General features: G+C 28.5%; 3 protein-coding genes across 3 annotated transcripts; 2 read left to right on the forward strand and 1 right to left on the reverse strand.

The window, feature by feature from the left end:
• Positions 1 to 2,544: 2,544 nt before the first annotated feature.
• On the forward strand, positions 2,545 to 6,911 carry LOC130982667 (truncated transcription factor CAULIFLOWER D-like). Its single transcript, XM_057906715.1, has 8 exons — positions 2,545 to 3,011; positions 3,741 to 3,825; positions 3,974 to 4,035; positions 4,402 to 4,501; positions 4,647 to 4,688; positions 5,170 to 5,211; positions 5,654 to 5,769; positions 6,492 to 6,911. The coding sequence occupies exons 1-8, from the start codon at positions 2,830 to 2,832 to the stop codon at positions 6,589 to 6,591; spliced, it is 729 nt and encodes a 242-aa protein (XP_057762698.1). The 5' UTR covers positions 2,545 to 2,829; the 3' UTR covers positions 6,592 to 6,911.
• A 2,700-nt stretch (positions 6,912 to 9,611) lies between these two features.
• Positions 9,612 to 13,675, forward strand: LOC130983256 (probable fructokinase-7). Its single transcript, XM_057907464.1, has 7 exons — positions 9,612 to 9,908; positions 10,710 to 10,918; positions 11,116 to 11,328; positions 11,413 to 11,610; positions 11,742 to 11,882; positions 12,068 to 12,184; positions 13,151 to 13,675. Exons 1-7 carry the CDS (start codon positions 9,869 to 9,871, stop codon positions 13,286 to 13,288), a joined length of 1,056 nt encoding a protein of 351 aa, XP_057763447.1. The 5' UTR covers positions 9,612 to 9,868; the 3' UTR covers positions 13,289 to 13,675.
• A 7,373-nt stretch (positions 13,676 to 21,048) lies between these two features.
• LOC130983210 (uncharacterized) lies at positions 21,049 to 24,068 on the reverse strand. The gene is made up of 4 exons (XM_057907403.1): positions 23,828 to 24,068; positions 23,652 to 23,740; positions 22,331 to 23,431; positions 21,049 to 21,859 (listed from the first exon to the last, which is right to left on the reverse strand). The coding sequence occupies exons 1-4, from the start codon at positions 24,060 to 24,062 to the stop codon at positions 21,089 to 21,091; spliced, it is 2,196 nt and encodes a 731-aa protein (XP_057763386.1). The 5' UTR covers positions 24,063 to 24,068; the 3' UTR covers positions 21,049 to 21,088.
• Between the last annotated feature and the right edge of the window lie 547 nt (positions 24,069 to 24,615).

The following is a 24,615-nucleotide window of genomic DNA, read 5'->3' on the forward strand; positions in this document are numbered from 1 at the left end:
AAAACGGGAAATGGAGGTCCACAATTCAGATATATCAGAACTCTTTGGTTCAATGTATTATTTTAATACTCTTTGGTTCAATATATTATTTTAATCTAACACATATTCCTAACGCCGGATGGAATGAAACAAACACAAAATTATCTCTTAAAATTTGTGCACTACTTAATAATTAATTAGAAGGTACAACTTAATTAAATATATTCAAAAAATATAAACTATAAATAACAATAATTAATCACATAAATTTATTTTTGTATAAAAAATAATAAAAATATCAAATATAAAATATAAAAATATCTTTATTTAAGTAGCTCGTAATATTTTAATACAAATTTTAAAATAATTTTTGAAATTTGTCGCTAGTATCAAAAAATTTTTGAAATTTTAATTGCACCAAAAGCATTTTAAAATTTAAAAAAATATATCATGTTAGTCTTTTATTTATTTATTTTATCGAATTATTTTTCATCCCGTGAGTGACTTGATACATTATTTTTTATATTAGACTAAATAAAATGCCATTGTTTAGTTAATTTTGACACTAAATACTTAATAAATAATATCAATTAATCTTAATGTTCATATATTTTTGGTGGAGATAGATAAGATGTTTTATGATTTATTAAAATTAAATGACGACGCTGTTTAGTCAAATTTTTAGTATTAAAACTAAAATAACATTGTTTTATCTAATTCATTATAAAAGGCTATATAATTAATTAATTATATATGAAGTCAGTCATGAAGTGACGAGTAATTCAAGAAAAAGAGAATAAAAACCAAGACGGTATAATTTTTTCAATCTTAAAAAATTTTTCGGTAGAATTAAATCCTTAGAAATTTTTTTTTTTATACAAACACCCAATCTCAAATATCACTTTGCTATTTTCCTCTGCTGTGTCTTCTATACAAAAGAGTCATGGTCTCTGATCAAAACTACTTTCTGATTGGGATGATGAAACGTGTCAAGTTTGGATTGGCTAAGTATCAATTTGATGCGAAATGACGTCAGGCTAACAGAAGAATGCTTATGTAGGACAAGAAAAGAGGCAATAAGGTTCTGAAACGTGGCTAGGTCAAATGAATGTGGCCCCCTTAGGTCTCTCTCATGTAGTCTCTCTTAGGTCCAACAACTAGGGTTAATTAAAGTTGAGCAAAAGTTAAAAAAGCTGAACAAAATAAAATAAATTGGAGATTACACGATGAGATTGAAGTGACACACTTGTGTGACTGGGAATCATGTACCATTGTTAACTAAATGGTTGGCAAACCCTTACATTATCATCAATATAAAACATATTAAAATTATATGTCTAACAGATTTAATAATGAATTGCAATTAATTAATTACAACCATTTCAATGGTTATTTATTATTGAAAATGAAGTCTTATAGGCTTACAGATTCCATGGTCCTTTAATTTGTTCGACACGTCCCTTTTCATTATCTTAAGAGGTATAAATACTTGACATGGCTTCCCAACTACCATGTGTGTGTTTGGATTGTGGTTGGTCAAACTGGAGTTTGAATAAAAGTAATTTTATAGAATTGATTTTGGATAAAAGTAAGTTTGTGTCAACATGATTTATGTTTGGCAACTCTTTACCAAAATTGATTTTGATAAAATAAATTTTGTTTGGATAATATTAGTTAAAATCACTTTTAGATAGATAATTACTTAAAAGGACATGACATTAAATTATAATATTATTTTTTTATACATATTTAATTTTTTTTATATTTTTTCTTATATATTTTTTATATAGTATATTTTTAATACTCTTAGTACTCTTTTTTAGTATATTATAATTTTTAACTATTATTATTATTATCTAATGGAATCAATAAATTCTATTATAAAAAGATAATAATAAATATAATATACAAAAATTATAACTATAAAAATATATAATGTTAAATAAAAAATTGATAAAAAATAATAAAAAAGAGTTCATATAGAGAGGAATAATAAAAATTCTATAAATAATGCAATAATATGTATAAAGGATAAAGTTGGTAAAAGAAAAATAAATATTGAAGGTATTAGCTAAAAGCACGTTAGTGCAACGGAGAAGCTAGAAATTATTGCTTCTTGTAAACGTTGGTTTAGGAACAAAAGCACTTCTGCATTTGTAAAGAAGAAAATTAGCCAAACAAAAAAGTGAAGCTTTCAAGAAGCTCTAACGTGTTTTTTTCCTTCAAACGTGATTACCAAACACACCCCATGTCTCTGCCTGTCAAAGTGGTTCTCATTTCTCAATTTCCAAAATAGACATCATCATACAAATGGAGAAAATCCAAGGTTATCATTTTCTCAATTACACTTTTTTATTCTTTATTTGTCCTAAACTCTTTTAATTTTAAATACGCGCTACACAACTTTTCTCTTTTTTCAAAACCTAAATTTTCCAAAAAAGAGAATTTAAAATATAATTTAAATCAAAAAATGAATTTCAAGTAAAATAAAAAGAGATGCTTAATGAATTAGTCGGCGAAAGAATACACATAATTATATTATTCTGTCTATCTATTTTGTTTTGGAGTCCCCACCATGGATGTTTAGTTGGTAACAAAAGTAATGAATATGATGAGAAAGAAAACACAGACAGTACAGTATAAAGAAACAAGGTTTGCTTAAGGGTGGTCAAATTTCAAAATAGATAGATAGATAAGGTGTTATGATGTTGAAGAGATATGTGCTTTGCTGTGTTGTCTCTCATGCATGTGGTTTTGTGTTATTATTCCTTAATTCTGTGCTATGAGTTTGAATATATAAAGAGAGAGAAGGTAGCCAAGGAGAGATAGAGTGTGTGAGAGAGAAGAATAATGGGAAGAGGGAGAGTGGTTCTGGAGAGAATAGAGAACAAGATAAACAGGCAAGTTACATTTTCAAAGAGAAGGAGTGGTTTGTTGAAGAAAGCTTTTGAATTATCAGTGCTTTGTGATGCTGAAGTAGCACTCATCATCTTCTCTAGTCGCGGCAAGCTTTTTCAGTACAGCAGTTCTGAGTAATTCTTATTCTTTTTCTTCTTTCTCTCTTTAATTCATCTCATCATCATGCAATTAACTAATACTTAATTATTATTCCTATCTGCTCCACATAACATAATCTTACTTTTTTTTTTTTTTTATCATAGAAGTGGTTTAATTTCTTAATGCTATTTAGTGTGTATATACTTTTTGCTAAGTAATTATGATTATTTAGAAAAAGATAAAAATTCAGATACATTTAGTTTCATGTAAAGTTGATAATTATGAGTCAATAGTTAAATGATTTGATAAATTTGACTAAATTATCATCTAACAACTCTCAACTATCAACTTCACATAAATTTTTGACTTAAAAAATATGCTAGACAAACTAAATTTAACCAAGTTTTTTTTAACTAATAAAATTTTTGTTATTTAGCATAATCACTATCCTATTGGACATGTATATTTCGTTTAAATTCTGCATAGTGAGGTTATTCTTCTTTGTTAAGGAATATATAATCCATGGCCACTATCCACTTTCATTCTTTCTTTACTTCTTCCAATTTGTTCTGTTGTTTCAGAATCAGATGCATCTCAAGGTATAATTTAGTGGTCCAATTTTATTTGTTTCATGTTTTGCTTCAATTATTGCTACCATGGTCCAATGTACACTTCAAACTAATTATTGTATTTCATATTAAAATAATAATTTTACCAGTTACTTACTGTTTTTTATTTTATTTTTTAATTTTGATGATGATCAGCATCAGTGGAATTATTGAGAGGTATCGCCAATGTCGTTACAACAAGTTGTCACAGACTGGCAATTTATTTGATCAGCAATCACAGGTTTTTCCTTCTTTAGTTCGTTCTTTAATTTCCCCTTTAAATTTTAACCATTATATTATGATTATGATTATGACCAGAATGATTTTTAGAAATATAGTGCTTTAGCATTTATTATTATTATTATTATTATTGGTGATGTGCCTTGCAGAGCTTGTACCAGGAATTCTTGAAATTAAAGGTAAAATATGAATCTCTGGAGCGAACACAAAGGTAAACTATAATGTGATATACTTCAGATATATTTTAGGGTTTTGAATTTTATAATAGTGCTGGGAGGACTATAAATTTCAAAAATCATTTTTTTTATATTTGTTTTATACCAGAAACTTTTAGATGATCAATAAAAATCGAATTCTAAATCTTTAGGTCATAAATAGAAACTCTGATAATATGTTATGAAATTATGTATCCAAACTATTTAAGTGAATAGAAAAAATACTTAAATAGTTATATATGTAACTAAACATGCATGTGGTACTCAAACTAAACAAGCTAAGGATAGTAAATAAACATGTTTGTGAATGTTATTAATTAGATGCTTACAATATATAGTTTGGTTTGGTGTTTGAATTGAAGGCATTTTCAAGGAGAAGAACTTGAGCCCCTTGGCATGAAGGAACTGATGAACCTTGAGAAACAAGTAGAAAGAACTCTTGCACAGGCTCGACAGCTCCATGTATATATAACAATTACTATCATACTATATAATATAGTGTGGTGGCCTAGGTTGCATGCATTTTAATATATATACCTATATGTGTCTTTTAATTTATATATATTATATGTGGTTGATTTATATATTGTGTGCTTTTGAATTGCAGATGAGGAAGCTCATAACACGACAGGCAGAATTAAGTGAAAAGGTAACTTGAGCACCCTTCCTTTGTGAATCACAAAATTAAATTAAATTAAATTAAGAAAAAGTATAAAGAGTCAATAGAATATTTGTACAATGTGTATAATGGAAGTTTAAGGAGTATTAGAGATATAATCATTAATGTTATTTTTTCCTATCAACGTAACTTTTTGAGATGAGTAGTATCATAACATGGTATTAGAGATCTAAATCCAAAAGTTCAAAAGTTTGATTTTGTTGGGATGAGTGATTTTATGACATGAGATATTTATTATCCCTAGAATCCAAATACTTATTTAAATATTCCATTGTCCCCTGGGTCACTATAATTTATTTTTTTGTCATTATTTTTAGTCTAATAATCTAATAATATATTTAGTTCACATTTTTAAATATTAATGAGTAACCGTTTAAAAAAAAAATATTGGTCATTTAATATTGTTCTAATTATATATGCATATATTATTTATTCTTATTAATATTGGCAGGTGCACGAGGACCAGGAGCTCAACAAAAAGTTGAAATCCAAGGTTTTTCCCTTTAAGCATTGGACATATAAATTAATTAATTAATGTGTTAATATTAAAGTTGCATTATTTCACTGCTGTGTTTAAAACAAATTGTACTATTTTTAGAAAATATTGAATATTTTTGTAATTTAATTTAAAATTGTTAAAAACATAATTATTCACGTATCCCTTTTTATCATCGTTAAAAAAATATTTTTATAACTAAATATATATTTTATAAATAAAAAAATGTTCAACATAATTTTAAGCTTAGAAGTTACTCTTGCACGAGGAACAACTGGTTTCATGACATAGACTTTGAAACCAACAAAAAATGTCTTATCTAAATGCAATTTAAAATTATAAAATAAATAAATAATATGAAAGTGTTGGGTATTTCAATTCCTGCTATATATAAGGCCTCTTAATAAATTTATTTGCATTTTGAAAACTTATGATGCAGTTAAGAGATGAATTCCCAGACCTCATTGCTGAGCACAACAACCCTATTATTCATGAGTTGAATGAAGTACAAGCCATTAATCAGTTCCAGTCTGAGACGGTCTTAAACAACACACGGTATATCCACTTTTCTCATTAACATCTCATCACATACAAAAGAGCCTATCGCTCACAACTAAAAATACCTCTTGCTTATAAATTTGCACTTTGTACTTTGAAAAAGATAAAGTTAAATTGTTGCAATTAACAGTAGCTAGAATTTTGATTTAATTCTTAAAATTTTTTGATATTATAATTTTAAATGAGTCTATCAATTTTACAAAATTTATAGACGATTTTATGATTTAAATCTTGTTAAAATTTTATGTTTTACGTTCTTAATTTACTTTTTTGATTTCACATAAAATCTCAATTTTCTCTCCCTTAGTTACCAAAATAAATTATATATAGTTGCATTAACAAGTAACAAACACTTTTTGAGATTACAACCTTATAAATTAAGAAAAAATTAAGTTTGCATCATCTTTTATTATATCTTTTTTCTAATTCTTTTATGTAAATATATCGTTGAAAATTATTAGATAACTTAATATGTGTTTTTGTTTGAATTATTATTTTACAGTTTTTAATTTTATCTAAGTAATCACTAAAAGAAATATTTTATCTTCTCTTACTTCTTATGAATCACTTTTAACAAAGTAAAAGATATATATACAAAAGTAGAGCATATAATAACATTTTTCTTAGTTTAAAATCTGTCATGAGTCATGACAATACACTCTATAATATTAATTATTTTGCTAACCAAATTAATGTTTGTTACATACAAATTGGTGCAGCATGTTTGGGCATCATAATCAGGAGGGAAAAGCAAGTGGTACAAGGCAACAAGATGGTCAGAGCAGCCATGACAAAAACAATAATGGTTGGCTTGTGTGAACCTTCGTTTTCTTCTTATTATGCCTTCCTTGCATTCTGTATGTATTATCAAAGCAAAACGTACAATAAATAATTAGATTTTGTCAGAATTTTTGTTGTTAACTGAGGTGGTGTTATGTTTAGTTTTTGGTTGAAATTGCTAGTAAGTTTCATCATTTTTTTAAACATTAAACCACCATTATAATTTCTGACAAAAAATCTAATTAAATTTCACAAATTAAACTATCAATAATGTAGCTATAATGTCACATGGTTCAGGAAAAGCTTCTTGTTACATTGAGCGCTTCTTCTGTCCACATACTTTAATTTGAAATAAATTTATGGAGAATTGTATAAATACATAAATATATGATGACTAATTTTAATGTATAATTAATATTTTTAATTATTATTAAAAATGTGTTAATATGTCATCTCAACAACTTAAACGTGCTACTTGTGTATTATATTTGATACAATATGTGATGATGATGCAAAGTTGCAAGCCAAAAGCCCAAAACTCTCTTCTATGGAAGACGTCACAATTTTAGGTTTTGGTTCCGTTGACAATAAGTCAAAAACATCTCAAGACCACATCATGCTACTATTTTTATGATTTTTTTTTTATCTCTTTCTGGAACTTCAATTTTTGAAATAAATTTTTAATATTTAAAAATATAAGCATAAAACAAACTACGATTTAAAGCGTCAAGCATTGTCCAAAGTTGGTGCATCAAGCATCAACTTTTTTTGCAAGGTGCCGTTTAACTCAAGAATATAGCATTGTCCAAAGTTAATATAAGAAGTTTTTCTTATTATATGTTTTACATCTATAATATTTTAAATATTAAATATAATATAAATAAATAATAATTTTTAAAATAAAATGAATAATTACTATGTCACAAATTCACAATATATGAGATATGATCATTCTTACCTTTAGAAATTTACAAGGAAATAGTGAAAACAGAAAAATAAAAAAGAAACTGAATGGGCCTTTTTATATAATTTACAAATTAGATGGGCTTTTGTTTAAAGCATGTGAGTGGGCTCCAGCCCAATTATTTAATTCTTAAATGTGTCAGTACTATACACGAATCTAGGTCGAAAGGAGAAAATCCTAGGTTCATATATTTTAACTTTTTGTATAATTAATTTAGATTGATTCAGTAGTTAATTAATTTATTAGTTTATTTAAATAAATATCAAAGTTTAAATTTTAATTTATATATATAATAATCTGTTAATTAGTAACAAATTTTTAAATAAAATTTTAATTTATAACGAAGTCTATTAGATTGAGAGCTACTGTAAATAATAAAAAAATATTTTATTTTATATAACTCATCATCATCTCACCGCCATGATAATATATGCTTTGCTAGCTAGATGTACTATATGGAAATTATAAAAAATTAAATTGGTGTTGGCAAAAGACGTTATTCACTTAGTGCTTTGAAATAAAAAATGATAATATATAATCGTAAATTTTGAAAGGTGTCACCTTTTTTTCCTTGCAAATAATCACGGATTTCTTGTCCATCTATGGTTTAAATGGAAAAGACAAATAAATGAAAAATGCTGGATATTGGTCAGTATTTAATTAAAAATATTTAAAATATAAATTAAAAATATATTATTAGATTATTAAGTTTAAAAAATAAAATTAATAATTAAAAATATTAATTAAAAATAATAAATTCGATTAATTATTAAATTTTTTAATAAATAAATAAATACGCCAAGCTTAACAGACGTTTAGATGCTCATAAACGCATAAAATTAAAAAAATTTAATTATTTTATTGATTTTTATAATTTTATAAAATTTTTAATTAAGTTTTTATATTTTTTTTAATTGAGTTTTTATATTAATTTTTTTTATTAAATTCTTATATTTTTTTAATTGAGTTTTTATATCAATTTTTTAATTGAATTTTATATAATTAAATTAATTATTATAAAAAAATTAATTAAAAATAAAAATTAATATCAAAATTTAATTAAAAAAAATCATAAAAATTTAATTAAAAATTTTGTAAAATTATAGGAGAAACATTCGGAGATATTTGAGTAGATAATTTTCGTCTTAGTTACACCTTTCAAGGAATGTTGAATACTAAGATTAAATAGAAGGGAAGCTGTGTGTCTATCCAAACCGAAAACCATTTTGCTTTCTTTCTAGTTGGTGAATATGAATATACTAATTGATCAAACTTTGAAAATTCTTATCCTCATACAAGCTTCTTTAAGTAAATTACACGTATTTTTTTTTGTAGTTAACGGGACAAGCGTCCAAAATTACACATATTCTAGATTATAATTAAACTATATTATGCATAATATTATTTTATTAATAAATTTTTTCAATATCACTTAAGTTTTAAAAAAATTTAGTGCAACTCATCCACAAATTTATTCTATATCGACTATAGCATCTATATATATAGCATGAAATAAAGGAAAAATAAATGTAGTTGTGTGAAAATCATATATAATATAACGTATTTTTTAAACAGAAATATTAAACTGACTACTACAAATTAAGAAAATCATATTTATTGCTAAGATATATATTATAAAATAATTTTATAAATATATTTAATTATATATCTAATAAAAATATTTTTTATTTTAATTGTATAAATAATTATATAAATAATTATATAAAATATTTTACAATATAAATATGAAAAAAGGCTTGATACAAAATTTTGGAAAGAAAAGAATGAAAAAGAAATGAAGATGTAGAATTTTTTTAAGTTTCTATGATATTTTTTAGTGTGTACTATAAACGAGAATTAATTTTTTATAAATTAAAATTTTATTTAAAAATTTATTATTGACTAAAAATTATTACATACATCAAAAAAATTGGAACTCCGATACTGATTTAAACAGATTAGTAAACTAAAAAGTTAATCTAATTTGGTTGAAGATGTAGAACATTTTAAAAATAAGAATTTGACAAGAGGTTGAAGAAGAAGAAAAGTGAAAAGGGGAAAAGGAAAATAAAAACGTAGTAAGAAACTGTGTGCTTTGGCTGGCTGCCTCATTGTTGTTGAATTCCATTTCCATTCTGTCACCTCTTCTCTCTCTCTCTCTCTCTATCTCTCTCTGTGAGAGTGCGTTTTATTAGTTTTCTATATTAAAAGCGAGTCACTCACCAATTTCTTTCCTTCTTTTCATCTACCTTGTACCTTCCTCCATTTACACACACACTCTCTCGCTCTCTCTGCACAACTGCTTAACATTGCTTCTTTTTCTTGTTCTTGTTCTTCTTCTTCCTTGTTTTTATGCAACACTCTGCAAATCAAATGGCCAATTCTTACTCAGGTTTTCTCATCTTTCTTCTCTCTTCTCTCTTTTACATTCCTCACGCTTTATTATTGTTGTTGGTTGGTTTTCGATCAGTTGAAGCTTTGGAGGGATTCATTTTATAGGTTGGGAGTGTGTTTTTCGGGCTAAAGATTATATCTTTGAGGTTTTGTGATGTTGGGTTATGCTCTCTTTTTTTTTTTTTTCTGATTTGTTGAGCTAAATCTGATTGGAAACCTTTGTAGAGTGTGTTGTGTTTTGTTCTGTTCTTCTGTGTCTGGGCGGGTGATGTTATCTTTATGGAGCTGCGATTTTCCATGCAAAGTCAAAATCATCATGTATGGAGTTGTCTTTATTTGATCCACTTTCTGGTTGCATTTCTCTGATGCTCTTGTGGGATAGTTCATTTGGAAATTATGATTGGATTGGATCATATATTTGTGTGGGGGGATCCATGTGATTTAGACCAGGGCATGCAACTTGACCCTTTGTTGTGATCACAAAATGATTCTTTTGGAATGTTAGTATTTGATATCTGTGTACTTGAACGTCATATTTGCTAGTGGCATATTTAATTTAATATGCAAATCCAAAATTTGGGAGGAAAGAACACACAGCAGAATACAGATGAGTTGGTTCTTCTGGTTCTAACTAATTAGCATATAACTTTAATTTTGCTTTCTATAGTTTTAACCAGCTTACCTAATTAATGGCAGTATCCTGAAGTGTCCAATTGTTCATTTTCATCACGTAATTACATTTTTGCTTGCAAAAAGAATGAGTTGTTGGTTTAAATCTGAAGGTAGGGCCTTTTCGCAGGTAATTCAAATCATATCTCAAAAGAAGACGCAAAGGAAACAAGTTCGCTGGTTGTTTCCTTTGGGGAACTGCTGATAGACTTTGTGCCAACAGTGGGAGGAGTGTCGCTGGCCGAAGCACCGGCTTTTCAGAAAGCTCCCGGTGGAGCTCCTGCCAATGTAGCTGTTGGTATATCTAGACTTGGAGGATCATCGGCTTTCGTCGGAAAGGTTTGGTTTACTATCCTTGCTCTTGGTCCAGTTGATCATTTAGTTACTTTCTACCATCTGTAAGTGCATTGTAATAGAGAATTTTGTTCAAACCTTCATGTTGTGCCGAGTATGCTTTCTCAAGAAGGCTGTGGCTGATTTTGGACATTTACCCTGAATAGAAATCATATATTTATTTCTTGCAATCTGTGTATTAGGTTGGAGCAGACGAGTTCGGTTACATGTTGGCCAACATATTGAAGGAAAACAATGTTGACATGTCTGGCATGCGGTTTGACCCAAATGCTAGAACTGCATTAGCTTTTGTTACACTTAGAGCTGACGGTGAACGAGAATTCTTGTTTTTCCGGAATCCAAGTGCTGATATGCTTCTTCATGAATCAGAACTTGATATAAATCTTTTAAAGAAGGTATTTTTAATTTCTGTTTGTATTTTATGGATTGTGGCCTTAAACCTATGCTTAAAAGCCTCATATATGTAACATTGATTTCAGGCTAGAGTCTTCCATTATGGCTCCATCAGCTTGATTGACGAGCCGTGCAAGTCAGCTCATCTTGCTGCTATGAGAATTGCCAGCAATTCTGGTAGTATTCTCTCTTATGATCCAAATTTGAGATTAGCACTATGGCCATCAGCCGAGGCTGCTCGCAAGGGCATAATGAGTATTTGGGATCAAGCCGATGTCATAAAGGTAAAATACATTGGGCTATGATTCTAGCACAATCTACAGTAATTGTTTAATTGTAATCACAAATGTTTAATTTTGAAAGTTTGTCATTTTTCTTAGTAGACCTGATGTGCTGTTTTCTTATATATATGCAGATAAGTGAGGAAGAGATTACATTTTTGACGGGTGGTGATGATCCTTATGATGATAATGTTGTATTGACGAAACTTTTTCATCCAAATCTCAAACTTCTAATTGTTACTGAAGGCTCATCTGGTTGTAGATATTACACCAAGGTATGCATGCTGAAATAATTTAAAGCACAATTTATCATTTCTGCATGTTTCTATAAGGGAATAGTACGAGTGGACTGTGTTAATGGTGGTCACTTGTGAATGAGATTCTTAATGTAATGTGATATTGCGGTACAAAATGAACTGATGCAGGATTCAACGAATTCTGATTGCTGAATTTCATGCAGGAATTCAGGGGCAAAGTTGGAGGTGTTAAAGTCAAACCTGTTGACACAACTGGTGCCGGTGATGCATTTGTCGGTGGATTTCTCTACAACTTGGCTTCTGACCCAAGTATTCTTCAGGTATTTAGAAGTTTCGGTTCATTCTAATTCTAGATTAAATTCAGTAGCAATTTTTCTGTTTAATTTTGATAATTGATGATGCTGGAAACTTAAATTATTTATGCATATTGATAGTGCTGTAGGGACTAGGAACAGGGAAAGACATTTCAATCTGGTGTTCTTTCTGTACCATTTTCCTCTCTAGCCTTTGCATATATATTTTATGGATTCTAATGTTGGTGAAGGAAACAAGGTGTGAACGCCGTATTTTGTCCTAATATATCTAAAAATAAATTAAAAAGTAGAAAAAGATATTATGCATCAATTAGGATTAGATTGCATTAAGAATAGCAAATGACATCAAAAATCGAATTGAATCATTTTCATTAAGTACATTTTAGGTTAAGAGTAATACAAATGGGTATAGTTATGCATTTGCAAAGGAGGGATATCATTTTTTTTTTAGCCAAAGTTGCATGCTGCTTCTCTACACATACTTAGAATCCCAAATCCAAATTCTAAAAAATCTGTCTTTTTTTTATAAATTTAAAGGTTTTTCCTATTTTTCCATAATAAAAATTGGTGACAACTCCTATATTTTTCAATATTTTTGTCTAGCTCGCATCGCTTCGCCCATAATACTTGGGCATGTTGTGACAAGGCATAAAGAAACTGAAGTTTGAGAAACTTTAATCCTTGCTAATGAAAATCAGCAGTTTCAAATGGATTTGAACTATTATCTCCTGTTAATCCCTCTTCAACATCTCCATTAAAATCTTGCATGGTTGAGATTTTTATAGCATGACATGCATACAGACAGAATTGTCCTTACACCAAACATCTATACATAAACTTTCCTTCAGTGAACCGCACTAGATAGTATGGCGAAAAGTTTAAACTAACCCTAAAATTTAGGTGTCTGAGTTAAAGATGTCATGAAGTCATAGTAGTTGAATATAAGTATATGCTTTTTTTCTCTGTTTGCAGGATGAGAAACAGCTGCGAAAAGCTCTATATTTCGCAAATGTATGCGGCGCCATCACTGTAACTGAGAGAGGTGCCATTCCTGCAATGCCTACAAAGGATGCTATCTTGCAATTCTTACTAGAATCTGCTTCAATATAGAACTCAGATTTTTTGGTTATAACATATTCCATTTGTAGTTAAACTATAGCTTAGGTGATGCTGAGCTTCTTGTTAATTTTTTTTAACATTTTTTTTATCAAAAACTTTCAACTGTAATTTCCATATGTAATTTCAATTTGCCTTGCTGTCTCAAGTTTTGGCTTGTGCTCTAGATTTAAGAAATAATATGAAAGGGGTTCAGTTTTTGAGTCATGGAATGAAGAAATGTTTATATCTTTCAATGATATGAAAGTTCTGCATTGTTTTCAATAACACATTCATGGATTGGTCTGTCTGTCTTGGTTTGAAAATTCCTCCTGTGGAAGAATACTTCTAATTTAGATAAAATAATTGTAGAATTAAAATAATGATTATGTTTTTAACAAACCATAGTTGTCAACTTCATTATAGCATCTTACTGAAATTAAATACCTGATCATGGATTACAGGGGCCAAAAAAGCTATATATTAGTATGAATTTTGATGCACTGGGAGGACTTATCTTTCCAAACATGTCTTCATGAAAATGGCTACAAGCCCAACAATATCCTCATGGATAATGTAAACAATGTAAAAAAATCTTGTTAGACTTAAAATTTTCAAGTCCATAAAAAAGAAAAAAGAAAGGACAACAATTTTTGAATGGATAATTTTCTAGCCTCCAATATTTGTGTTGTAAAAACTGATCCACTTCTAGTGAATAAAAATCTTTTATGTTGTGTGTGTGAGTATATAGTATACATGAGTATTGTGATGTTATAATATTTAGAGTTGAGGGCTATTCAACCCAACTTGACTAAAAAAGAAAAAACCATGGCATAGTATTATAACTTGTCTTCTGAAAAGCTTTGTCTAAATCAATCGTTTTGTCTTGGACAATGGTGCATGGTCCATGGAACATTCTCTTGAATTATTTATTTATTTCATTCAGGATCATTTATAAAGTCACCAACCACTGATTAGACACAGATTCAATTTAGTTCTTAAAATTGTAAGCATGCTTTATTTTAAAATGTGTGGCATGCATGCTTTCAAGGTTAGCATCAATCTATGATTGAAGGAAGAAGAATAAGAAGACAAGAGTGTACTCTAAAATGGTGGCAGGTGCCAACTGTTGGTGGGGCTAGTGAGAAGTGAATTCAATTACTCTGTTTTTCTTGCAATTAAGAATCTCAGTGTGACTATTTGCCATAATGCCTATACTTGGAAACATACCTGACTCCTCAATAACTACACTTCAGTCACAATCTGTTATTAATACTGACTAAATATGAATAGTACAGCAATAAATTATGGGAATAGTGACTGTCTGACTCAGATTGTTGGTTGTTAAAATCTTTGGTTGTTAAATTATAATTAGTGTCTAATTTTGGTCTCTAAATCTTTACAATTGATCTATTGGAGTCAAATAAGAGAACATAAACATAAGCTCTTAATCATCGGAGATTGGGAGAAATCAAGCGAAGATACTACATTAAATTTAAAATCTTAAAGTAACAAATTAATGGTTTATTCATTTAAATCTCTTTTTTTTTAACGTGGGGCTAATTTCATACACTACTCACACTTGCAACGTTAATACTAAAACTAATTGAGTGTGAGAATTATGTACCATATATATGACTAGCTAACAACTATTGGAGAATTGTGAGTTGTGCTAGCTAGTTTTTTTTTTTTCCACTGTAACCTTTAGTTCAACAAACCAAGGATTAATTTGTCGCAGATTTCAGCTCTATTTAAAGGTTTGCCAATTCGTTACTGCAAGTATAAGGCAAGATTCAAACATCTTATGCTTACTTAAGCGGACTAATGAATTAAGCACTAGACCAATCCAATTTGGTTTAGTTTAATTTATTTCATTCTACCATGATTTTGTCAAAATTTATATATACATTAATTCATCCTTAGAGATATATGTTTAGTCATATTAAAAAGGTAAAATGTTCATCAGCTTATAGATGAAAATCAACTTTTTTTTTCCTCCTAACATGGAAACTCATCATACGAGAGGCGGACCTTTAATTTGAACTCAATCCATGACATTCTACCAAGACTATATCCATTTCACTTGCATTCCACTGTAATGTTACATGCATCTGATGATCGCCTAGCTATTATATTATATATTATAGGTTATGATAGGTAATCAATGATTTTTTTGAATAATATGAACAATGGGCCTTAAAATTGACCTAATTCAAGTAAATCATAGTACACTTCAAATTACTCACTTAAATCTTAATATTAGAATAATCATCCGCACACCTAGCAAATTGAACATCTGATATATCCATTATTCACATTATTTAATATTTTCATTGTATACCTATACTTTTTCTTATATTATTTATCGATAATAAACCTTACACAATAATTAAAATATATCTTGCAAAAATAATCATCTCATTTTTTATATATCCTTTTATATTCTCAAGCATTCCTGTAAATTAATTAATTTCAAAGCAAAAAATACATACATATATACATACATTTTAAAATCTTAAATAATATGATTACTTTATAGAACAACTCATATTTTTAAACTAAAAATAAATTCCATTTCATTTATTATTTCAATTTTTCTAATGGAGAATTGAACTTTGTTCCAAAAGAAGTTCCATTTATTTCATATATATTTCCTCCAATAATTTTTAACTGAAAGAAATAATAATAATAATAATAATAATAATAATAATAATAATAATAATAATAATAATAATAATAAATGGTAATAAAAGAAGAAAAAAAGATGGAACTTTGTAGTAGATGGTGAGATCGTGTACATTAAACAAATTAAACCCACCCCAAATCCCCATCCTCATTCCCAATAAATAAATAAATAAATAAATAACTTTCTTTTTCTTTTTCTTTTTATCTCCCTTTATTCCCTTATCTTTCCCATGTATATCTATTGTAGAAAGCAGTGTTGAAAAAGTTTGTAGTAAAGATAATCAAAACAGATTTGCACCAAAATAGCCAAAAAAGTTTGTCATTTCTACTTCTTTTGCTTTCCTTTTTGATGCTAAAGGGAGTTGTCAGCTTTTCCAGTGATCCCTTTTTTTCTTCTAATGAATGACCTCATTATTGTTGAATGATTCAATTAATCATCATCTCTTCAAACTTCAGTTCCACCCTCCTAAAAATAGACTAGTGTTCATCATAGTACCAGAAAAATCACAAACAACAAAACCAGCTGGCTATTTGCATCATCATTCAACAAATTAATAAATAAATTTCTGAATATTTACATTTTAAACTATTAATTTTGAAAAAAAATATTAATAAAGTCCTCCATAATAATAGATATGAATCAATTACGTTTAAATTAAAATTTTTTATTTTAATTATAGAGACTAATATAAAGATAATATATCTACATCTATTATTATTGAAGACTTCATTAATATAATTTTTTTTAAGAATTAAGTTGTTCGAAATGTAAATTTTTAAAAGTTTATTTTTTATTTTAATCCAAAAAAAAAAAAAAAACACAAACAAACATAGCGCAAGCAACAAGTGATATGTATGTAATATATATGTTGTTCAAGAAACATAAAACATATATATAAATGATGAAAATGGTGATAGCCAATGATCTCATAGTCTCGATATCTCTTGCCATGTTCCACCATTTATGCTGAAATACAGTTAAATCCACATGTATGCATGTCACCCCTATTAATTACTATCATTATTCATTATTGTGTCTTGCTGTTTGAAATTTCCCGCTCTTTTTTTTTTTTTGTGGTATAGTAACATGCACATTACTCTATTACAGGATTCATAGCTGCCATATCAGGTAGTTATTAAATTTGTGTGACATCAGCTATATATATTAATAAAGATGGAATATATCAATGGATTTTCTTTTCATTAATCTACTTTTATATTTTCAGCTGCAAAGAATATAGTCAGTGACGAGTATGGTGGGGTCAAGCCCCCATTGAATATGAGTTTAATTTCAAATAAACATAAAGAATTAATTTTTAATTAGTTAATATAAAATTAATTTTTAATTTTTTTAAAATTTAAGATTTAGAGTTAAAAATTTAAGATTTAAAATTTAGGATTTAAATTTTAAGATTTATAATAAAAAAATAAAAATTAATTAACTTCGAATGAAAAAACTTTGCTTCCTAAGTAAACCCTTATTTGTTCTATTTAATAAATAAAATTGAGAAATTTTATTAAATATAATAAATATCATATATACTGTATCCTTCATTTTTTTAACCATATTAATTTAATTTTACACTAACATAAAATTTACACAAAAAATTTCTCACTATAAACAAATTATATATATATGTTTTTGAATTTAGGCTGAAAAATAGCAACATTTTATATAATAATTGATTTTTCGCTGATAATACTTTTAATTTTCTAATGCCTGAAATTTTTGTTATTTGAGTTAGACAAAGGAAAAAAAAAAAAGTAAAAGGTCTGTCTTGGGCTTCACTTCAACGCTCATTTTTTTTTTTAAGGATTAAAAAAAAAAGAGGGTGGGGGACTAGCATTAAAGTTCATGTGTTCATGCCGTGCAAAATCTGCTTTTAAAATTTAGAAAGAAAACTTTATCCCAAAATATATATTTCAGAAAAAAGAGAAGGTTACTTTTTTGGATATAAATGTCTGCGCTACGTTACAATCTCAAACTTCCATGCGGTAAGAACCAAAGAGAATATGATTCTCTGAGCATATTCCCCTTTTTATCCTATCCTACCTAAGCTAGTTCAAAAAGCGATGCAACCATATCTCTCCCTCTTTATAGTTTATAAATGTGTTTTCTCCTTTGCATACAAGGTCATTTTTATATTTTTGTCTAATCAAATGTATCTTGGCAAACGAGAGTTTACTTTGGTCAAACCGGTAGGATCAACAACATCCATACAAGCATTAATTGATCATGAATAACTATTTGGATAAAAGATTAATTTAAGAGGCTAATAATAAAAATTTTAATAAAATATGAATTAAAATATAAATTTTAGTTTTTAATAAATATATTAAAAAATTTTATTATGCGTTGAATAATTTTAATTTATGTAGTTAGGAAATATTTTTATTTTAATTAGTACTTAGTCAGTAATAATACAACAATAATTTTATATATAGAAACATAATTTAAATTTAAATTTACTAAAATTTATGAACATAAATTAATAAAATTTGTACTCATATATTTAAAATTTGTACATGTGAATTAATAAATTGATATTAATTAAATAATAATAAAAAATACTAAAAATTATTGATTGAAAAAATTTCTCCTGAATGAATTATATAAAGCTAATACTAATTTATAATAAGTACAATGTTGTAAGCATTATTAGTTCATTTTATTTACAATAACTGTATGTTGTTTTGTAAACATAATTCATTCTACCCAATATAAATTGTCAAATTTTCAAAGCTATAATTATTATACTCTTTTTCATTTTTTATCTGTCACAAAAAATATTTGCATAGTGTAATGACATGTTTGTTTAACGATATTGGATTTTATAAACCCACTCCGTCTCCTGATTAAATAAAAGTGTAAATTTTATACTAATATATAGTACGTAAAATCAAACTCATAAAGATATGATAGCTAAAGTTTTACAAAATCTTCAAAGAAGTAAAAAGCAAGATCTGGTATAATGTTAACATTGAATGGAACATGAATTGGAAAATATCAGGGAAAAAGTTGGCTTTACCTTTTTTGTGGCAAACCATGTCTAACCGCCAACAGCCGCTTGCTCATTTAAACAATATTGAAAAGAATATCGTTAGAGAGCCAAAAAAGTATTTGTACAATATCTATAATAGACTATTTATTTGTCTTAATATGAGTTAAAAAAAATAAATATTTAGAATAAAATACTATTAATTTCTCAAACACAATACACACATATTCTCCAGAATAACCATCCGAGTATCAGGGATAATAAACATCTAATATCCTACTAAATCGAACATCTCTATATCCACATTATACACATTATACAGATACTCCATTGACTCACTATATTTCCTCTATAAAAAAATATATCGAATAAATGTGGACACAAAAGAGATTTGTGTACACACATTGCCTTAGCTTATTTGATTTCTATCACTCTTATATCTTCTAGATTTATTAATAACTTAGTATGAAATTAGAATAACTCGATGATTATTTGTGCACTCTTCTAATCTTGCCTAACATATTCATCAATAATAATTGATGCTTGTGATCTTCAAGGAAGAAGTGCTATATAGTATATATACTATACATCATTATTGGTGACGGTGTAGGGCTGCAATAAGATCAAATATACTATTCATTAATTTGTGAAATTACTTAAAGTTACAAGTTAAATAATAATAACCATGAATAATAAATTAAACAGCAACAAAAGACGTTGTTGTAAAAATAAGGATAATTTACATCAATAAATTTATTGGAGATCAATTTTATGCAAATGTCCTAAATAAAAATTGGTTATACATTTTTTTAAATAAATTTATATAAATTAAATTGTAAAAACTCTATTTAAGTATTTATATGTAAATCGAATTAAATTAATTTAATTTTACATGCATTTCAATAAATCAAATTAGACCAGTTTGATTTATTAAGACATAAGACACATTGCATCATTTTTGGAATATGAATTAAATTTTTTGGTAAATTTAATCAGTCTAATTCGATTTAGATCCACATAATAATAAAATTTTTATTGTTCACAAGTAGATTAAGTTTAAATTTTTTTATTATTTACAAGTTTTTATTAAAATAGAATATTTTCAAAGCCTAATTTTAAATTTACTTGTGAATCGAATTAAATTGATTGAATTTTTACAAGTAAATTTAATTAGACTTATTAGATTTATCAAAAAAAAATAAATATAAAAAAATATATATAATATATCTTCTGCTTTAGTAAATCAAATTCGATTTACTTAGATACTTGTTACATCAAATTGGACTAATTTAATTTACATATAAATGTTTAAAATATAAATTTATCTAGGATAAATATATAATCAGTTTTTATTTAAAATATCTACGTAAAATTTATCTCCAATCAATTATCTAAAAACAATACAATATACGAGTATGTGTACTAATCTTGAAACAAATGAATAGATGTTATAGATTACTTAAGAGGAGATGTAGCTACTATAGGTAGGGAGGGTTAAGGTTAAGTGTCAAAGGATAGTAGCTAGCTAGAGAGTAGGGTGTGGATTCCCCTGTCAAATCTTGTCCTTTTATAACCAATCAATTCGGCAGTCCTGTCGAGGGGTCAAATTCCACGTGTGACCCTACAATCCAAGGGCTACCCTCAATTCAAACCCCAACTCCAACGCCTTCTTCCTTCCTCACGTGAACAACCCACGTGACACCGCTGTGGCCCATGTCATCCTTCCCTTCCAAAACGACGCCGTTCCCTATTGCAGGTTCCATTTCCACAATGTTTCACAACACATGTTCTGTTAGATCATTCAAATGCTAGTAAACAAGATGTTAAAGTATGTTAAAAAGGTTTAGTTATTATTTTCATATTTTTTTCTCGCTAAACAAGAAAAAAAAAAAACAGCTCAAAGAGCTAACAGATTCTATTGAAAAGCATCCTCAATCTTAGACTTTATACTTGTAGTTATTTTTCATACGAGATTAATAATTAAAAAATATTAAATAATTTTTAATTATTAATTTCTCATAAAAATAACTCTACAAATTATGATATATACAATTGCAATTGTGAATTACAAGAATATTTTTATTTGCTTTTTGGCATTTTTACATTACAATTGTAAAATGTAAATAGCATCCTAATAGGCAGTGATCATAACCATAAGGGATTCATGCACTAATGTGTTCCATATGTTCCCTTCAATCTCTGCCACCAACCTTTCTCCTTCTTCCTCCAAACCTTCTTCAACGTCCACCTTCACCTTCTCCATGTCCTCTGATTCTATCAACCAATCAATGTCCTCCAAAAACTCACACCTCTTGCATGGGAACTTCCCTATCCTCTTCCACACTCTCTCCATTAATCCTTCAACCGTCCCTTGGTAATAACAACAACAACGCCCATGCAAAAACCAAAGCCTACTCTTTTCTTCGCTTTTTATAGGCCTAACAACCTCCATTAACACCTCATCCACCAAGTCAAACATCAACCTCCGATTCCAGCGCAGACCCAGTTTTTGTTTCATCGAAAAGATGCAATCTTTAACGTTTTCGGGAGTGGAAACATGAGAATTCAAAATTGGGTGTTCTTCGAGGTCATGAAAGAAGCGTTGACCTGTTGTTGTGGCATGTTGTTCTTCCTTGTTGAAAGTACGGCTTAGGATTCCTGTGATATACTGAAATTCTGGTCCGTGATGTTCAGATTCAGCAGCTGCAAGTTCTTCTCCGGTGGTGGATGATGATGAATATGCATTATTCTGGTTAGTGCTTTTGGCTTGAACGATGTCGTTTGTGCTGAAATCTCGGGTGGCGAGTGTGCTTATTATCCCTTCTTGTTTGTACCTGTGACTGTGATGATGGCTCCAAGAACTAGATAACTGTTGGGGGCTACTTTTGTCACATACCTCTGACTGTGCATGCCATGATAACAAAAAATTAGAAGAAACTCCAAAATCGTTAAAATAAGTGAACAAACAAAAAGTTTGACTGAAAATAAACAAAAGTTGAATCATTTAACAAACTTTACCGTTGGTCTACACATACATGTTGATATAATATATTTTTAACATTTTCAAATATTCTGTTATTTAATTTGATTGATAATAACAAAAGTGTTTGACTCAAATATTTATATAAATATATATAGTTTTTAAATATGACCTCATATATAACTTAAAATTTTAGTTTTTAAAATATAAGTATGTCTATGAAAAATAAGAACTTCACAAATATATATTTTCAAATGTTAGAAACCAAAATAGGTGGGACATATAATTAAACTTTGAAGTAAATGGCTAGTCCTGAATAATTTTGAAACATTTTTATGGACAAAAGAATAGAAAACACCTGAAAGAATGAAAGTACATATGGCTAATTATTACCTGCTTCTTATTGTGATTAATTTTGGTTGGTGGAGGAGAAGCTTCAGTCTTGATAGGGAAAAGGTTGGGGACGACAGTGTTGATGTTATTGAGAAGATTGTTGGACAATGGATGAGTCTTCTTATGATGGGTTTTTGTGGCATTCTTGATGATGATGTCACCGGTTCTAGTTGTTGGTGGTGAAGTTGGTCGAACTATGAATGGCTCCTCTTGCTTTTTGAGCCTTGATGCTGAGCTGAACTTTTCATTGTTCACCTTCTTATTACATTTTGCCACTGACGATGATGATGATTTCTGATTCTGCTGCAACGACCCTTCTTCCTTTGGCCTTATCAAAACTCTTGGAAGCTCTTCCACTTGTTGTGGTGGTGGTGGTGGTGGAACAGCTGGTGGCTTATGGCTGTTGTTTTTGGTTTCTATGAGCCTTAACCTTGGAGAAAAAGATGATGAGTTTGAATCATGATGATTATCAAGTGATGGTGATGATGGCTTGGAAGAAAGTTTCTTTTTAAGTTTGATTTGGGTAACAGGTTGTTGTTCTCTTTGTTTGATTGTGTTGGTGATGTCTTGTCCAACTTTTCTACCACTGTTCATCATCACATTCTTCTTAACTTGCTTCACAATTTGCCTTGCCAAATGGCTTGGTGATGATGATGAAGAAGAAGAACTTGTTCTGCCGTTAGAGACATTATTATTATGGTTGTCATCAAAATGTTTGTTCCTTTTTGAGAGTAATGATGATGATGATGATGAGAACCGCATCATCTCCAAATCCTCGTCCTTGTTGTTGTTGGTGTTGATTTGGAGGGAGAGCCTGTGGTGATAGTAGTCAAGATCTGATCTTGTTCTTGGTGAGGAGTGATCAACAATAACACAATCAGTGCTGTTCCTGTGTTTGGATAAGAGGTGCAGATTTGGTGTGGAAATGCATGATGAAGATGAACAAGAGGGTGATGACAAGTTTGAAGAAGGTGGAGGTAGAAGATCAAGACCCATCAACCTTGCTACTAATGTTGGTGTCTTTGCTGATGTCCCAGGAGATTCCACTGATGAACAACACATGTCAACTTCACTACTTGTTTTCATCACTTGTATCTTCTTCTGTAGTAGTTTTTTCCATTCAAACCATCACATTCATAAACTAACAATTGATGCAAACTAAAGAATGCATTTCTTTTTTATTTTAAAAATTTTGCAAAAGAAAAAAAAAAGACTGTACTTTACTATTTTGTTTTTTCTGTTCTGTTTCAGAAAATACTAAAAATGAAAACGCAAACAAAATACAAGTGTGGTTAATTAATTAGAACAAAAAACTACTTACTGGAATTTTGAAGTGTTGTTGTTCGATGAGATGTGAAGGAGGTTGTGTAGTAGAAAGATGGTGTGATTCTTCCAAGCTATTCCTAGGTGCTGATGAAAATAACGCATAATCAAGTCATAAGAAAAAGTGTAATGTATATAGTTTAAAGAAGGGAATGTAGCTATATAGATACATACCTTGGGGAAGGGGAAGATCTTGTGGTGATGACTTTTGTTGGTGATGTACGGCGGCGGTGGTAGGGAAGGGATGAAATGGATGGAAATGAAACAAGTGAAAGACGGCACACATGCAACCGGAAGGTGGTGGTGGTGGTGGTGGTGGTGGTTCAGCTTGTGATATTGTTGTTGTAGCACTACTAATACTACTACTTCTCTTGGAAGATCTACTAGACCAATACCAATCCTTTCCCATAATTGATATGATGATGATGTAGTTGAGCACAATGAACAGGGAAAGAGAAGAGAAGAGAAGAGATGAATGAAAGTTTGTGGGGTGATGAATGATTTGAAGAAGCGAGAAAGCCGGATCCTTTCGCTACCTAATAATAAAATAGTCACACAATAAGTACACTCACAACCCCCATTCTTTTAAATACATCTTACAATTGTGTGGCCCAATCTACATAACTACATATATTTGGAGGACCATCTCTCAACGTAATATTAATCTTATTTTACAATAAAAATATTATATACTTGTCTATATTTATACATATTATATATTATTTGGCCAATAAATTTAAATGATATAGTCTTCCCATATTTACAAAAGAAATCGTAAATTTAAGTCTATTTATCTTTTATTAAAAAAAATTATTTGAATTAAATAATTATTTATTAGAATAATTAAATTTATCATAATAAAATAATACAGAAATTTTTTAAATTATTAGAAATGTATTTCTCTATAGTAACTGAATTTTTATCTATAAATAGAATAACTAATTTTAGCATTATTGAATAGA

The sequence above is a fragment of the Arachis stenosperma genome, chromosome 5, assembly GCF_014773155.1.
Source record: "Arachis stenosperma cultivar V10309 chromosome 5, arast.V10309.gnm1.PFL2, whole genome shotgun sequence".
In the NCBI taxonomy this organism is placed as follows: Eukaryota; Viridiplantae; Streptophyta; class Magnoliopsida; order Fabales; family Fabaceae; genus Arachis; species Arachis stenosperma.

Excerpts from the sequence above, each read along its gene's own strand:
- LOC130982667 (XM_057906715.1), top strand. The coding sequence starts at position 2,830 with ATGGGAAGAGGGAGAGTGGTTCTGGAGAGAATAGAGAACAAGATAAAC. Across the intron at positions 4,036-4,401 it reads TCTCTGGAGCGAACACAAAG|GCATTTTCAAGGAGAAGAAC; the intron begins GTAAACTATAAT and ends TTTGAATTGAAG. Across the intron at positions 4,502-4,646 it reads CACAGGCTCGACAGCTCCAT|ATGAGGAAGCTCATAACACG; the intron begins GTATATATAACA and ends TTTGAATTGCAG.
- LOC130983256 (XM_057907464.1), top strand. The coding sequence starts at position 9,869 with ATGCAACACTCTGCAAATCAAATGGCCAATTCTTACTCAG. Across the intron at positions 10,919-11,115 it reads CATCGGCTTTCGTCGGAAAG|GTTGGAGCAGACGAGTTCGG; the intron begins GTTTGGTTTACT and ends TCTGTGTATTAG. Across the intron at positions 12,185-13,150 it reads CTGACCCAAGTATTCTTCAG|GATGAGAAACAGCTGCGAAA; the intron begins GTATTTAGAAGT and ends CTCTGTTTGCAG.
- LOC130983210 (XM_057907403.1), bottom strand. The coding sequence starts at position 24,062 with ATGGGAAAGGATTGGTATTGGTCTAGTAGATCTTCCAAGAGAAGTAGT. Across the intron at positions 23,741-23,827 it reads AGATCTTCCCCTTCCCCAAG|CACCTAGGAATAGCTTGGAA; the intron begins GTATGTATCTAT and ends TATTTTCATCAG. Across the intron at positions 23,432-23,651 it reads AACAACACTTCAAAATTCCA|AAGAAGATACAAGTGATGAA; the intron begins GTAAGTAGTTTT and ends AAACTACTACAG.